At 41.2% G+C, this 16,732-nt stretch overlaps 1 protein-coding gene across 8 annotated transcripts in view; it reads right to left on the bottom strand.

Moving 5' to 3' along the window:
- Nucleotides 1–16,732, bottom strand: part of LOC139748286 (unconventional myosin-Ie-like) — a 146,799-nt gene that overhangs the window by 78,326 nt on the left and 51,741 nt on the right. For 7 of the 8 annotated variants that reach the window (XM_071661263.1, XM_071661267.1, XM_071661261.1 and 4 more), the window contains 5 exons: nucleotides 10,127–10,248; nucleotides 9,560–9,751; nucleotides 6,377–6,551; nucleotides 3,967–4,237; nucleotides 1,376–1,504 (listed from right to left, as the gene is read on the bottom strand). In XM_071661263.1, coding sequence (XP_071517364.1) covers nucleotides 1,376–1,504; nucleotides 3,967–4,237; nucleotides 6,377–6,551; nucleotides 9,560–9,751; nucleotides 10,127–10,248 — 889 coding nt within the window. Of the gene's footprint in view, nucleotides 1–1,375; nucleotides 1,505–3,966; nucleotides 4,238–6,376; nucleotides 6,552–9,559; nucleotides 9,752–10,126; nucleotides 10,249–14,208; nucleotides 14,628–16,732 lie in introns of those variants that run through there. The other variant, XM_071661266.1, reaches the window with a different exon arrangement.

The following is a 16,732-nucleotide window of genomic DNA, read 5'->3' as shown; positions in this document are numbered from 1 at the left end:
TGGAAAGAGGGGCAAGTATGAAGTCTGTTGGGGATGAGAGAGCTTGGGAAGTGAGTCAGTTGTTGTTCGCTGATGATACAGCGCTGGTGGCTGATTCATGTGAGAAACTGCAGAAGCTGGTGACTGAGTTTGGTAAAGTGTGTGGAAGAAGAAAGTTAAGAGTAAATGTGAATAAGAGCAAGGTTATTAGGTACAGTAGGGTTGAGGGTCAAGTCAATTGGGAGGTGAGTTTGAATGGAGAAAAACTGGAGGAAGTGAAGTGTTTTAGATATCTGGGAGTGGATCTGGCAGCGGATGGAACCATGGAAGCGGAAGTGGATCATAGGGTGGGGGAGGGGGCGAAAATTCTGGGGGCCTTGAAGAATGTGTGGAAGTCGAGAACATTATCTCGGAAAGCAAAAATGGGTATGTTTGAAGGAATAGTGGTTCCAACAATGTTGTATGGTTGCGAGGCGTGGGCTATGGATAGAGTTGTGCGCAGGAGGATGGATGTGCTGGAAATGAGATGTTTGAGGACAATGTGTGGTGTGAGGTGGTTTGATCGAGTGAGTAACGTAAGGGTAAGAGAGATGTGTGGAAATAAAAAGAGCGTGGTTGAGAGAGCAGAAGAGGGTGTTTTGAAGTGGTTTGGGCACATGGAGAGGATGAGTGAGGAAAGATTGACCAAGAGGATATATGTGTCGGAGGTGGAGGGAGCAAGGAGAAGAGGGAGACCAAATTGGAGGTGGAAAGATGGAGTGAAAAAGATTTTGTGTGATCGGGGCCTGAACATGCAGGAGGGTGAAAGGAGGGCAAGGAATAGAGTGAATTGGAGCGATGTGGTATACCGGGGTTGACGTGCTGTCAGTGGATTGAATCAAGGCATGTGAAGCGTCTGGGGTAAACCATGGAAAGCTGTGTAGGTATGTATATTTGCGTGTGTGGATGTATGTATATACATGTGTATGGGGGGGGGGGGGGGTTGGGCCATTTCTTTCGTCTGTTTCCTTGCGCTACCTCGCAAACGCGGGAGACAGCGACAAAGTATAAAAAAAAAAAAAAAAAAAAATGACCCATTCATCTCTCTTTCCTCTTTCACTAGCAAGTTACTTAATCCCACCACTCAATAACCTTCCTCATATGCCTACATCCCACCTTCTGCCACACACTTCATCTGTACACATAAGCATTACTGATCTACATACCTTTCACTCCTCATCCATTCCCCTCGTTTCATTTACTCTCACTTTCTACCACTCTTAGCTCAATCTCTTCTGATATCTATGGATATCAATCTTTTAACTTACATAAAAAATTCACAAAAGGTTTCAAATTGAAAAATAACAATCAATTCAATGCCACTATATTACACAAAAAATATGAAAGCACTACTCACAATTTGGATCAGTGATGAAGGACGCATTATTCTGTTCTGTGAACGGGATGTTACTCATGTGAAGAATTGCTGCAACTATTCGAAGAATATCCATTTGTGTGTTCTCATCTATACCCATCACACTCATTGCTAAAAAAGAGATTTTACACTCATTAAAACTATAGTGAAAAAGAAAGCTCTGGTAATACTCACTGAAAAAATATATTGAACAAAGGACAAACACAAACCAAAAAAAAACGATGTTGCATCATATGAAAATTATGATACAAAATACCGATAACACATATGTGGTATAATGTGCTCAATAAATAAGAAGCATAGAAAAGTGTACCATAACAGTAACAGCAGGATAGTTGGGAGAGACAGAGGAACATGTACAGCACAGATAAACTAACAATCCTAGCTCAACAAAGGTAATCAAATCAAATGCTTTTTGTATCACTTCAGACAGTGTTTTTGACATATACCAATTTTTTTCTTGCGTACGTGATCACAATTCATGTATCATTAGTTACAACCAAGATGGTTGGGACATTTGGAAGAGAATTCCCAAGAACAAATGAAAATCTGAAGATGCATGAAATGCTGAAAAACCATTCCCTGTCATATTGTCAGTTGCTTTACTGGTCTTTCTGGGTCAATCAGATACAGATTTTTGGGGAGGAATGATGTAAGAAGAAAGAAATATAAAAAAAAAAAGTTTCTGGATGGTGAACATGGCACAGGCAGTATGTCTTGAAATCTCACTTGTAGACATTTTTTTGCTTCCAAACAGGAAAATGGGTCTTTTCTTCCTGGGACAACTTCTTAGGACCCATGGTTAATTACTGGTAGAGCAAAAACATCACACAGACCAGAAAAAGCAAAAGTATCACTAAAGAGAATGACAGCAAGCAAAAGATGCATCCCAACACTCACAACATCATAGGGTAACTGATGTGCAAAATGGTGTTATCTGACTTTTAAAACTGTACCATGCTGCCAGACATATATTATCCCCATCATAAGCATGTTATAAAATTTGTCATGCAAATAAAACCTGATGCATGAGAGCCTTATTCTAAACATGGATCATGGAAGGCTGGGCTGCCCCTTAATCATTTCTTTACCACCATATGCCTCTTCCCTTCATCATCATCAGTGACTACGCTGTACTTCTCTCTCCTTTCATATTACTGAACTTACTAAGACAGCTTCTAAATACTTGAATTCTCTCACCTCTTCCAGTCTTTCTCCCCATATCTAAAAGACAGTTTAGTGTACTCTCTTCTTTCACACTATAGGTTTGCAAAATCTATACTTTCACTCTATTTTCTTTCAAACACCATTACTTTTATTTCCATTTACTTCAAATTGCCTATGCTTACATACATCATAAAAGACACTTTCAACCTTCTGCTCCTATTCACACAGTGTCCCTGGTCAGCAGCTGCAATTGGCTGATAAGTTACAGTTTTAGTAAATATCTCAGGATGCAGCAAGAAAGTACACTAGGCACAAGATATAATTTAGAAGTGTATGGTACGATATCTGCCAGAGTTTCAAGAGATATATTGCAAGGTAAAAGTCAAAGAAGGTACAGCAAAGTTTACCAGAAAAGGTTAAGAAATGCACTGAATATTCGAGCCTGTAAGATATGAATGATAACTTTACTATGTTGAAATAAATACTGTAAGAAGCACATGTAAAGATAAGACAGTGAGTAATGAGAGGACTGACAAGACTACACCTCGACACAACATTCTGCAGGAAGGTAGAGAAAAATTACAGCCAACAAGATATGTCTATCCATAACAACTTAACTGTGAGTTTCTTTCAGACTGTGGATACCATGGTCAGATGAGCACAGGGATGCTAATATCTCTAGTGTTGACCCTTCACTTCATGTTCTGAACAAATGACGGCACACTGGTGGAGTATTGTCATGCTATAAGGCTAACTAAACTAAATATTGTCAGGTTAATGGTAATAAGTACAAGGAAAGACCAGATACAAATTTAATGGGTAGAGGATGGTAGTAAACACATAGAGTGGGTGCTAATCATAATGTGTAGAAAAATACTGTGAGTAATGTGTGCATGGAGAGTAATCTACTTTGATCACTTACACTGGGGTAAGAACATGTATATATTTCAGTACATGACAGACAAATAAAAAGATAAGGTTTCTACATAATTACAGTAACCTGTTTATAATATTTGACACCCTAATTTTTCCTATATCAAATTAAATGTCAGTCCTGAAGAAATGTATGAATGAGGTTTAATTTACAACTTAAGCTTGATCTCTTTTCTTTCCATAATAAGCCAATATGTTTATCTCATACAGCTTTGTGCTTCCACATATAACCTCCATTTTTTTGTAAATTCTTTCTCCTAATTTAGTAATATTGTACATCACTATTCTTTACTCTTCTTACCCTCTACCATTTTTTATGATCATATTCTCATCCAATTCATTCCTTTCAAAATCTTTTGTTCCATGCTGTAAATCCCTTCTCTCTGTTAGTCCTTTTAATCCCTTAACATCTTAAAAAAGACCCCACAATAAGGTCTAAAGCACCTAAACTACATGCACTGTTCAATACTAACCTCTAAGTGTCTCTTGGAAATCATGAGCATCGTTAGTGCCATCAACTCTATACACTCCACTTTGGCTTAAATATGAAAAGTAATCTGGAGATGCAATACCTAGTGCATTTTTCATATCTCCAGTGGCACCTGCACATAACTGGTAAAATATATGGAAGCTTCTTTCTCCATGATTTAGGGAATGTACTCGAGACTTCTCCAAAAGAAAGTTGGAAACCCGTCCACCAAGAGGTTCACCACCTCTTGAAAACTGGATTTCTACATACTTGCCCTGTGGAATGATAAACAAATTCTAAATCACTCATGAACACCATTAGGCAAAATGTATCAGAGAACAGACCTACATTACATTCAAACAATTTCATGAAAAGAAAACAGCATCTCATTCATCTTGTTCAGTGAAGTACTACATTAATTATAGAAAAAAAGATAATTGTATGGCAACACTAAAATCTGAGAACATCTAATAATTCCTCTCAGAAATAAATGATCTCACACTGTTGTAGAAGCACATACCTGCAATTCTGTCCCTGGCAAGGGTAGCTCTAAGTTGTCTTTATTGTATGATAATCTTCGTAAAATACAATACTCACTAAGCTAACATCTCAACTCGTTAACATACAGAAATACTGTACGACATTCCTGACCAATGAAGAAAGAAGGTAAGGAGCCAATAACAATGACCATGGTGTATCAGATCTTCTATAGGATTATGAACTAACTATCAGGGAAGGGTAGCTCAAAGTACTTTTTATTCTATGAAAATCTTCATAAAATATAAGACGAAGCTAACATCCCAACTCTTTGTTAACAAAAAGAAGTACTATAAGACATTCCCCACTAATGAAGAAAGGTAAGGAGCCAATAAGAATAGCCATGGTTTAGCAGAATTTCTATATGATTATCAATTAACTATCAACATGAAGCCAGCCACACCAGCACAACAGACACTGTTAATAAGGTGTGAGGCTACTGCTTTGTTGATGATGATTTAGGAATGAGACACATACACACACATATATATATTTCTATACGTATTCGCCATTTCCTGCATTAACGAAGTAGCGTCAAGAACAGAGAACTAAACCTTAGAGGGAAAATCCACACTTGGCCCCCTTCTTTGTTCCTTCTTTTGGAAAAGTAAAAACTGAAGGGGAGGATTTCTAGCCCACTGCTCCCTCCCCTTTTAGTTGCCTTTTATGACACAAATGCATACATATACATATCAACATTATTTATTCATTTTGCTTTGTCGCTGTCTCCCGCGTTTGCGAGGTAGCGCAAGGAAACAGTCGAAAGAAATGGCCCAACCCACCCACATACACATGTATATACATACACGTCCCCACACGCAAATATACATACCCATACATCTCAAAGTACACATATATATACACACACAGACATATACATATATACACATGCACACAATTCACACTGTCTGCCTTTATTCATTCCCATTGCCACCTCACCACACATGGAATACCATCCCCCTCCCCCCTCATGTGCGCGAGGTAGCGCTAGGAAAAGACAACAAAGGCCACATTCGTTCACACTCAGTCTCTAGCTGCCATGCAATAATGCCCGAAACCACAGCTCCCTTTCTACATCCAGGCCCCACACAACTTTCCATGGTTTACCCCAGACGCTTCACATGCCCTGATTCAATCCATTGACAGCACGTCGACCCCGGTATACCATATCGATCCAATTCACTCTATTCCTTGCCCGCCTTTCACCCTCCTGCATGTTCAGGCCCCGATCACACAAAATCTTTTTCACTCCATCTTTCCACCTCCAATTTGGTCTCCCACTTCTCCTCGTTCCCTCCACCTCCGACACATATATCCTCTTGGTCAATCTTTCCTCACTCATTCTCTCCATGTGACCAAACCATTTCAAAACACCCTCTTCTGCTCTCTCAACCACGCTCTTCTTATTTCCACACATCTCTTTTACCCTTACATTACTTACTCGATCAAACCACCTCACACCACATATTGTCCTCGAACATCTCATTTCCAGCACATCCACCCTCCTGCGCACAACTCTATCCATAGCCCACGCCTCGCAACCATACAACATTGTTGGAACCACTATTCCTTCAAACATAGCCATAGCCATATCAACATACACATACATATTCATACTTGCTTGCCTCCATCCATTTCTGGTGCAACCTTAAGGCCTCTAGCCTTTCCCTATAACATAGTTCTCTTAATGAAGGGTAGTTGGATGAGGTGTGAGAGGGCCTCAACCCTCAAAATATCCAAGAGATCTCATTGCTTGCAAGACACATCAGCAAGTTAGCCAACTCCTGTATAACTAGTGATAAGCAAGATAATGAAACTGCAATACTGTACGTAGTTTATACTTCATCCTACACTTGGCATTTCAAAACAGTACTTACGAAACGAGAAGAGTTATTGTTTCTTATTGTCTTAGCATTTCCAAAGGACTCTAGGAGAGGATTGGATTCAAGAATGATGTCTTTTACTTGAGCTTTCTGTCCTCCTCCTGATATCCTTGTAATGAAGTTCATGATGAATTTGGCAGAAACAGTCTTACCTGCCCCAGATTCACCACTGAAACAAATATGAAGTTTTTATACAAAAGCACTTTCATTTCTTAAAAAAAAATCAATATAGCAACACTAACTCCAGCTTTTTTAAGTATATGATCACTGTTATTGCTAAAAGTCTCTATATATTATATATTTGACAGTGTAATCCAAGGAACTTATTTGTAAACAATTTATGGATTTTAGAGGATGAAAATCTTTTATGTACTATAGGAGGAGCCCTGTGAAAATATGAAAGAGTATTTCATTAATCTGCTGAATATCATCAGTGGATCTCTTAAGGTGAGATCCACTGGTGATATTCTCTCCTACCTTACTAATGTCTGGTCATCATCCCGGAAAGATTCTAAGGAGTCATGTGTAGTTGACATTGACATATCTATGGCTTTCGACAGGGTATGGCATTGGGGTCTGATCTCTAAGCTTCGCTCTCTCCCTTTGCTCCTTCATATCTAGCTTTCTCTCTTGCTGATCTATCTCTGTGGTTGTTTATGGATCAGCCTTTCCCCTTTCCACCATCAACAGCAGTGTCCCTCAAGTTTCTGTCCTCTCCTCTACAATCTTTCAACTTTTTTTCAATGATTTCCTCTCCTCCACAAATAATCCAAAGCACTCAAAAGATGATGACTCAAAATGCATTCATCCACACCCTTCAATTCTGCTCCATCTTATCTCACTTGATCTGCATCTTGTCTTGACACAGCCTCCTCAATAAACTCAGACTTGGACAGGATATCTCAGTGGGGTACACAAAATCTGATGTTTAATGTCTCCTAGACCCAGTTTCTACCCCTCTCTCTATCGAAAACTCCTCCTAACTTTCGTCTCTCCTTTAACAGCTTTGTAATTCCACCTCTTGACTCAATGAACATACCTGGCATTACTGTAACATCCACTCTTTCTTGAAAATTCTACATTACAGGAATAGCTAAGTCTGCCTCTAACAAACTTGGCGTCTTGTTTAGATGTCAAAACTTCTGAACAGTTGCTCCATTTATACAAGGGGTTGATTCATCTTTGTATGGAGTACTGCTCTCACATTTGGGGTGGTTCTAGCTCTGCATCCGTACTTGACAGAGTCGAGTTGAAAGCGATCTGCCTTATAAACTGTCCCAGGCTAACTTCCAAACATGATCCACTTGCCCTACCCTACAATGTTGGCTCACTTTCCCTCTTCAATAGGTATTACTTTACTTTTTGCTCCTGAGAGCTGGTTGCTTGTGTGCCCCCACCACTAGCTAGACCATGCAATAGTTGGCAAACTGCTGCATCACATGTTTACTGTGTGGTCATCAGCAACTCAAGGGTGGGCCGTATTGATATCTGCCTCTTTCCCTACTTGTCGAAGCTCTGGACCTCTCTACCCTCTCAAGGCTTTCCCAATAACTATGACCTAGCACATTTCAAAGGAAAGGTTTTTCAATTTCTCAAAAATCTGTAAGTACTTTCCCTTGTCTTTTCTTTTTCCATTTCATAATTCTCTATACATTTCAATTAAGGTCTGGCCTTAATGTGGACTTCTGTCTGTGACTGGGGCCTTCAAAACACACACACACACACACACACACACACAAAAAAAAAAAAAAAAAAAAAAAAAAAAATTCTCTCCTCCCCCAAAAAACTGAGGCACGTCCATTAAGATTCACCCCTTCAACCATCATAGATGATATGAGGCTCAATGAAAACAGAGCAGCCAGTCCAGGATTATGAGGTTTGGGCCAAGCAGTGATGTGGGACTGAGCAACCTCTCCCTGAAATTCACTGAAAGACTGCCTCAGGCTTCTTACTTTCTGGAATCACACATGGTTTTTGAAAATAAATGGATAATCATATGGCACAGACTGCCATAAATAAATGGTAAGTCAATATCTACATTTCTCAAAAATGAACAGGGCCCTAAGGGCATCTGAAAGAGAAGGGATTCTGCAATTCTCAATTCTGCAAAGTTATCTGGCAAAGTAAAGCACAGAATTTTAAAAGAGAGAGAAGCAAAATGTAAAATCAAAGGTAAGATAGATATATAATTAAAGATTTTTCAACACAGAAAATTCAAAGGAGTAGCAAATGTGGGAAATGGCGAATACTAGGAAAGAAAGAAAGAAAGAAAGAAGCATATGAAGCCATACCAGATAAAGCTGACATCCTCTCAGTAATGCCCATTGAACCCCAACCTCATTCACTCAAGTCTATGAATGGAACTCTTCCAAAACCATGTATTTCCAACCATTATTCCTGTTTTAGCTAACATCACCAAAGAATTTTCCCCCTTTTTCCCTTTAAAACGAGATGCCATGTCCCCTTTGCCCCATTATACCCTCCTTTACCACATTACCTACTCAGCCATTCAGATCCTCTAGTACCAAGACTGTATGCTCTACATTGAAACTGCTAAAGTACTCACTTAACTACTAAAATGCATTCCTAACTTCTCCATTTCTCTCATTAACAAATTTATAAGTACATTCATTCATCACTCTACTTTCATTCAAACCCATAACAACCTCAAACTCTTTTTCTTATACCCTCTAACACAATCCTACAGCCCATTCCTATTAGGAATTGCCATCCCTCCTTTTGCTCATGTCCTCCTACTGACCATGCACTAACCCACTAAGCATTCCTGAACCTAAATACTGCAATACCTTTGTCCTTTTTTTGCTTAAAACCAAAATATCCAAGTTTCTGCCACCAAACAACACCTATCTCTCCTGTTTTTTCATCGTGTTTACATCCATACACTACTGGACATCCCTGCCTGCACTTGTGAGGGATAATAACCTTTCTGCTCTTTCCACCATTCCCATTTTTACCAACTGATAATACAAGTGTCTAGCCCCCATTCCTACTCATCCATCACTTATGAAGAAAAGGGATTGGGATTAAGGACATATAATAATCCATATAATTAGAAAAAAAAGAAATTTAAACAGATGAACTGGATATGGAGTACACATAAGACTCGTTGTGCTGCTGTATATGATTAAAAGTAAAGAAAAATTCCCATATACAGACCTAATAATAACACACTGACAATCAGAGTCTATCAACATATTGCGATACATGGTATCAGCAACTGAATAGATGTGTGGAGGGACTTCATATTGAGCTGCACCTTGGTAAAGCTCAATTTCACGTTCCCCAAAGCATGGAAGTTGCTTAAACGGATTGACGGCAACAAGCACAGGACCAATGTAGGTATAGATTCTGTTGGGAAATCATAGTTAGTTATCTTAATCTTTTCAAGATAGATCATGAATATCTATTAATATAAAAACACCCTTAAAAAGTTTTGAAATATCATAGAAAATATACCAGTATTAAGATAAAGCAAATCCAGAATAAAACACAGGGCACATGAATTATCATGAAATAATTAACAGTTGTGTATTTCCTTTAACTTCCTTTAAAAAACTATTCACATATTTACTCCTAAATTTGGGAAACATCATGCAAAGCTTCTTTTTAGCATTTTAAGGAACAGCAAGACTATATATTCAGACAAACTTATGTGACAATCCAATTTGAAAGGTCTGAGAAGTATATCACATTTTTCTTAAACATGACAAACATTAGAATTACCTATCTTCCATCAGTCTCCTTCGCAAGTTGTCAGTAATGGCAGCCTCAGTAATCTTGGTGAGCAGAACCATATCATCCACTGAGGACTTTTTACTCCCCGCCTCACTCTGCCAGTGGTATCCCTGAGAGTATGTACACAGCACTTTGCAGATTCAGATGACATTACGACTTCTACAATGAATATATCCTACAAACATATATTCCATTTTGTAATGTCAATATAACATCTTATCAAACAGGTGCTGCAATTTCTTAAATCTAAATCATGAAGAAACTTAAGATAAATCAATCATTTCAAAAGTACCCTTGAGCTAAGCTTAACTTTAATTACTGAATTCTTATGAAGCCTAATCTCATATGAAAGTTAAGCAGCTGTACTCAAATGAGGTGAAAACTACTCTTCAATTGACAAACACCAAACTCTGCTCTAATAACTTTCAAACTAAAGCTTTGAAAATGCAGCATCCCTGTAAATAGAGACAGAGTGTTTCAACAATTTAAAAGAATGCTTTTATAATGCATATATAGCATACAGTAGTACAGTACTTTCAAGGTATATATCATTGCAAAAGTAGCTACAGCACTGCAGGACAGATAATTTACAATACACAACAGACTAAACAGATATGGAAAAAGTACTTAATATAGCATAAAAAACCATGCAGTCATGATAAATGGAATAATAACTTAAAAGGGTTTAGTCAGTTTCTAGCATATATATATTCATGCTCTTAATGCAGATGGTCTGTCCTATGTTGACAGTTTAATTACAGAATTAAAAAACAAAGCTTTAGGGGATTTGTAAAAGACAAAGTACAACATGAGGATGAAATGAAGGGCAAGCAGGGTAAAAAAAAATTATGGTATCCTAGATAAGATGATGGTGAAACTATCCTGGAATTAATGATGTCTATGAAGGAAAAAATGACGAGACAGACTGCAGGAGCAGACAATTTATCAAATGGACATTGAAAATTGAAATCAGTTATCTCCAAAGGCATATCAGAAAAAGAACTTAACAGATAAAGAGGGGAGGAAAAGATGATCATCCTGAGGCACCTAGATATGATCCTGCCTGAAGAATGTGCTTGCATGAGGCAGCAGGCATGAGTATGCATTCACATAAATTACTGAAGCAAATACGACAAGAAAGTAATATCGAAGCAGAAGAGTAAGACCTGCTCAGATTTCTTTCAAGGTGGAGTACAGAAGCCTAAACCAGAGTTTCCTAACCATTTGTATGCACTGACACATCTTAAGAGATGAAGAACTTTTAAGGTACACCCACAACCTCCAACTAAATTACCCTCTCTCAGTGTTACCATAATTTGTGGAACACAATGATCTAAGTATGAAATGGCCTCCAGAAAAGACACATAAGACTAGTTCATATACCTGGGCCAGATAGAGCCAGATAATCTGGCTCTATCAAGAGCTTCATATATCCAATCTTGGCAGACTCTATACCAAGCTGCTCGTCCCAACGCGTTATATGGAGTTAACCTGTACTAAGAATGTTGTCAACAAGCAGTAAATTTCCTGGCGCAGAATTATTTCATGCAACATTGATTATAGAGGGAAACTTATAAACCGATTTGGAGTTTAATGTCAAGAGGGATTCCCCGCCTAATGCTGCACTACTTTCCCTACTGCCTCGGAAACGTCATTAAACAGTGGGAAGACGTTCTTCCTTACTATTCAGTGATAATGGACACCGACATAAGGGGGAAGGGAAAACGGTTAGAATGTTGCACCCATGACTACATTCATCTGCACTTGTGACGATGGTACTGATTTACATATCAGTAAATTTCAACTAGTATCGAAATCGTTACGCTAACGTTTAACCAAATCTGTTATGCATCTCCAGTATCCATATAAATGATACAGTTAAGTCTTTTACATCAACGGAAACATGGAAGTAAATAAGTAGTTTACTTCTCACTGACAAGGTTCTCTTAATGGTTGGTGTGGGAATGTTCAGTGGCGCTCTATACCACGCTCCGACGGGGTCCGCTGTAGCTGTGGCGCCAAACTGCTCTGATGGGCACTCGTGTAACTGTAGTGCCAAACTGCAACCTGGGACGGCTGGCGAAGATGGTTAAGAAGCTTTATCCAGAGCTGTCGGATGAGGTCCGAGTGATGATTGGAGATTGAGGAGGACGGAGAGAGTCAAATGCCTCTTGTAGGTGGTATCAGAGGGACCGACGATGATTTTGAAAACTCCTTTATACCTTCCCTGGTGTCTAAGAAGAAGCTGACTGGGGAGGTATAAATATATTTTGGAGAATGATAGTGTTGGAGTCCCTGTATTCAGAAGTGGAAGTACTTAAGTTCTCAGTCGACGAACAATGCGTAGACTAATTGGCATAGACATCACGATGTTGCTGACGCGTTCGTTCCAGCTTAACCTGTCGTCCTCAATAACCACAAGAAGCTTTGGACATCCAAAGAGAAGCCAGAGAACACCAGGAGAGACACAACAACGTTGAACGCAAAGGTGACTTGCTTGCCTGTAGTTCTAGTTTGGTAGATGGTAATAAAGGCGGTCCAGCTCAGGCGGATGCCGAATGAGGGTGACGTACTGGTCCGTCCTGTGTTGTTTGAGGGAGCCGCCGCGCCGTCAACACCAATAGGAGAGCCGTGACCGGATGCCTCTATCACAGATAAGGACAAGGAAGCACAAGGACATTATATATGTCTGTATGATAATTACGGGGAGGGAGTCTTAAACTTCTGGTGACACAATCTCAAACTTAAGTATCATACAAACTTGTATGTGTTTTCAAACTGTTCCATGTTAATTCGTCCCATGGTTCTAGGACTCTTAAATTCCTTCACACCTTTTGTGACTTGATTCTAGCTAAATTTTCTGACACCAGTTTTTGTAAAAACAACAAAATATTAGGTTCTTTACATCTACTGAGAACCTTGAGCAATGTTATTACGTCCCTCAACCAAAAGTGGGTAATTCCACGGCGGATTGGCCTGTTCCACACTAGCTTACCTCCAGTATTTCCCTCTTAATCTTTGTTATCCTCCTCTGAACCTCCTCCAGCAAACCAACGTGTCTCCTCAAGTGGGATTACCATCCTGGTGCTGCATACTATGGTCTGGGTTGAAGGCAGTTTTGGTGGTGACTAGTGGTTTGTACTCTTAGCTATCGTCTGATCAAATGCTCTGATAATTTTCTTTATATTGACACAACAAGGGCAATTGAATGCCATTATAGAAGCTATCTCCTTAATATATATATATATATATATATATATATATATATATATATATATATATATATATATATATATATATATAATTGTTATTATCAGCTTAAGACAGGTGTAATTTATCGACCAACGAGGATGAACACCTAGGTAGATTGCGGCCCGAGTGATGCTACAAGAATTCCGACCCAAGAGTCTCCGACAAGGGCGGCCTTTGCATACGACACGGTCAGTAACACCAAACCATACAAATTAGCTTGGCTGAACTCCATCACCCACGTACATGACCATGACTCAAACATTTGCCTACACGTCTTCACTTGAGAGAGGACGTATGTGGAGGAGTCTTATGGACTGAAACGCCCATCGAGATTAACCAGGCCAAATGTTTCTTGCAGCCACACCCTCGCCACGACGTCTGCAGAGCGCCTCCACCACCGCTGCTATTGGTCGCTATCAACCACACTTCCATCCACATCCTCTTCTCCTACGCTTCCCTCCTCAGGCCCCACACTCCCCGAACTCACACATGTACTTCCCAATTAAGGATCACACTGATCTTGCAGGACAAGCCTCTTATCTCGTACCAAACTTCCTCAAGTCCCGAAATACACACACACACACACTTGGCTCAGGCTGGGATAATTGTGTGTGTGTGTGTGTGTGTGTGTGTGTGTGTGTGTGTACATACAAAAGTAAAGCCATGAACTTAATAAACAGTGTTAAAGTACGGGACAAAACGAGAGTAAAACTCTCTCCCCGTAACATGCAAATAGTAATCACAAACACAGGTGAGAGGCATGACACAACCGCTCAAGTCTTATCTTATCCCACAAAGAATGACCAGATAACACTTACGGCCGAGTCTGCCATGGTTCTATATTGCTGGCTGGTATAGTCCTGTCACTAGACAGCTGGGGGGGGGGGGGGGTTAGGTGTGGTTCACTAACTCAACACTAGTCACAAACAACTGTGGCAACCAGCAGTTGGGGCGTTGGCCTCTCACAGCCACCCGGCACAGACCTGAGCCTCCCGCCGGCGGCGGCCCAGCACGCTCACACTATCGTCCCCACCACCACCTGCCTGAAGGAGGCCTACTAGAAGACAAAACGCTATTTGTCTATCTTCCACCTGTAGGGCCTGCAGCCTTCCCTCCTGCCTGTCTGGTACCGGCTGCTTCATACGATGCAGCAGCAGTACAGGTTGAGGCAGTACAGTGCAGGTTAATGATGGGCTGGCTGCCCAAGGCTTCCCGTGTCCACAGCGGCACTACACACACTGCTGCGGAAGGGCATGACTCTTATCGCTGTTCTCTGACGTGGCTGAGGTTGCCAACGACCACAGCCAAATATGAAAACTGTGACGGAAATGACAACAACAGATGAGACAAGTCCCCCCCTCCCTCCGCCGGCCCGTCCCTCGCCGCTACCTCTGGACCCCCCCTCCCCCCAAAGCGCTCGGATGTAGATGTAAAACACACCTCGACCACACCACACTACGACCAGGCTCTGACACCAGGTCCCTGACCACACTACTACTAGGCTATGACAACCTTACCCCAACCACACCGCATTTTACACTAAAATTGGCTTTGTCTCTTACGTGAGGTCACCACTTAAAGAAGCAAAATATTCTAATCAAGAGAGTCCAGGAAAGGACAGTTAAAATGGGACTTGAATCAAGAGGGGTGAGCTTAAAAACACCGACAGGCTGACGGCAACAAATCTGCCCATCACGTCGGAGTGAGGAGAGACGGGCGGCGACCTGAGCACAACCCTCAAATTTCTTAAATCAGTTAGATGACGTCAAGAGCCAACAGTTCTTCAGAAAATGTACTGACAGGGTAACACGAGGCCATGACAAGAGGCAAGTCGAGAAGTTTGTCAGGAAGGACGTAAAAGGAGTACTATTTTAATGTTAAGGTGGTAGATAGCCTGAAATCTAAAAAGGGAAGCTGTGATTGTTGGCTCATGGAGCTAAGGTATCTGGGTATATGATAATGATAGGACAAAGCATGACTTGGTGGTAAAGAAGTTCTACGTGACGGGGTCCCACAAGGGTATAACTTTCTACCTATACTGTACAAGTGGGTCTTAAAGTCTTTCTGCCTATACGATCCAGGTCTACAAACACCTGTGGAGCCCTGATCAATATCATCCTCACTCCTTTTTTCTCTTTCTCTCCTTTCACCAGAGGCGGCCTTGAATGGCTGGGTGGGCATGTTTTTGTCGGTCAGTCGTGAGGTTTTACACAATATCAAGTCTTCCGCTTGATTCTGAGATCGATATAATGTACAGGAAGCCGAATGCTGGTCTGAGCGGGGTCGACCAGAGCGCTACCACTCATGCCACATCCCTCACATTCCCAACACATTCAACGCTGTTTACAATAATCTTTCACAACTTTCTTCATTCATCAATGCCCGTGGACTAGGAACCAGAAATTTTACCTGACAAAATCTTAAGTCAAGGGTCATGAACTTAAGTTTAATCAAGCAGGAATCCATTTATTTGAAGCTGAGTCCAGCAAGATTCACAGGGGTGAGGCGTGACTTAGGATGGTGCCACCAACAAAATTCAAAACTGTTTCTGGACGACATTAAGGTTCCGTCATGACGTCAGGGAGAGTGTGGTGTGTCTGCAGGTACCAGAGCGCTTCACGCACGGCGAAGAAAGGTAGGTGGGTACGAGGAGTAGGGACAGGCCATGATGTCCAGCATTCTTATCCAATATGTACAACGGAGCACTACATCTTTACCCCACACTCCCCATCCCCACCATCTCAGCCATCACCACCTGTACCACCAGAGTACCGCCATCTCAGCCATCACCAGCTGTACCACCAGAGTACCGCCATCTCAGCCATCACCAGAGTACCGCCATCTCAGCCATCACTAGAGTACCGCCATCTCAGCCATCACCAGCTGTACCACCAGAGTACCGCCATCTCAGTCATCACCAGCTGTACCACCAGAGTACCGCCACCTCAGCCATCACCAGCTGTACCACCAGAGTACCGCCATCTCAGCCATCACCAGAGTACCGCCATCTCAGCCATCACCAGAGTACCGCCACCTCAGCCATCACCAGCTGTACCACTAGAGTACCGCCATCTCAGCCATCACCAGAGTACCGCCATCTCAGCCATCACCAGAGTACCGCCACCTCAGCCATCACCAGCTGTACCACTAGAGTACCGCCACCTCAGCCATCACCAGAGTACCGTCATCTCAGCCACCACTAGAGTACCGCCACCTCAGCCATAACCAAGCGTACAACAGTCCCTCCCACAAATCCCGTTTTCTCTAAAGCTCAAGTTTCCGGTGAATCGTAGGGCTGATCTTTAACCCCGTGGCTTGTGTGGTCTACCACCGAGTCAACTA

Source organism: Panulirus ornatus, chromosome 73, assembly GCF_036320965.1.
Source record: "Panulirus ornatus isolate Po-2019 chromosome 73, ASM3632096v1, whole genome shotgun sequence".
Taxonomy (NCBI): Eukaryota; Metazoa; Arthropoda; class Malacostraca; order Decapoda; family Palinuridae; genus Panulirus; species Panulirus ornatus.
The sequence above is the reverse complement of the archived record's forward strand: the minus strand, read 5'-3'. Positions and strand labels throughout refer to the sequence as shown.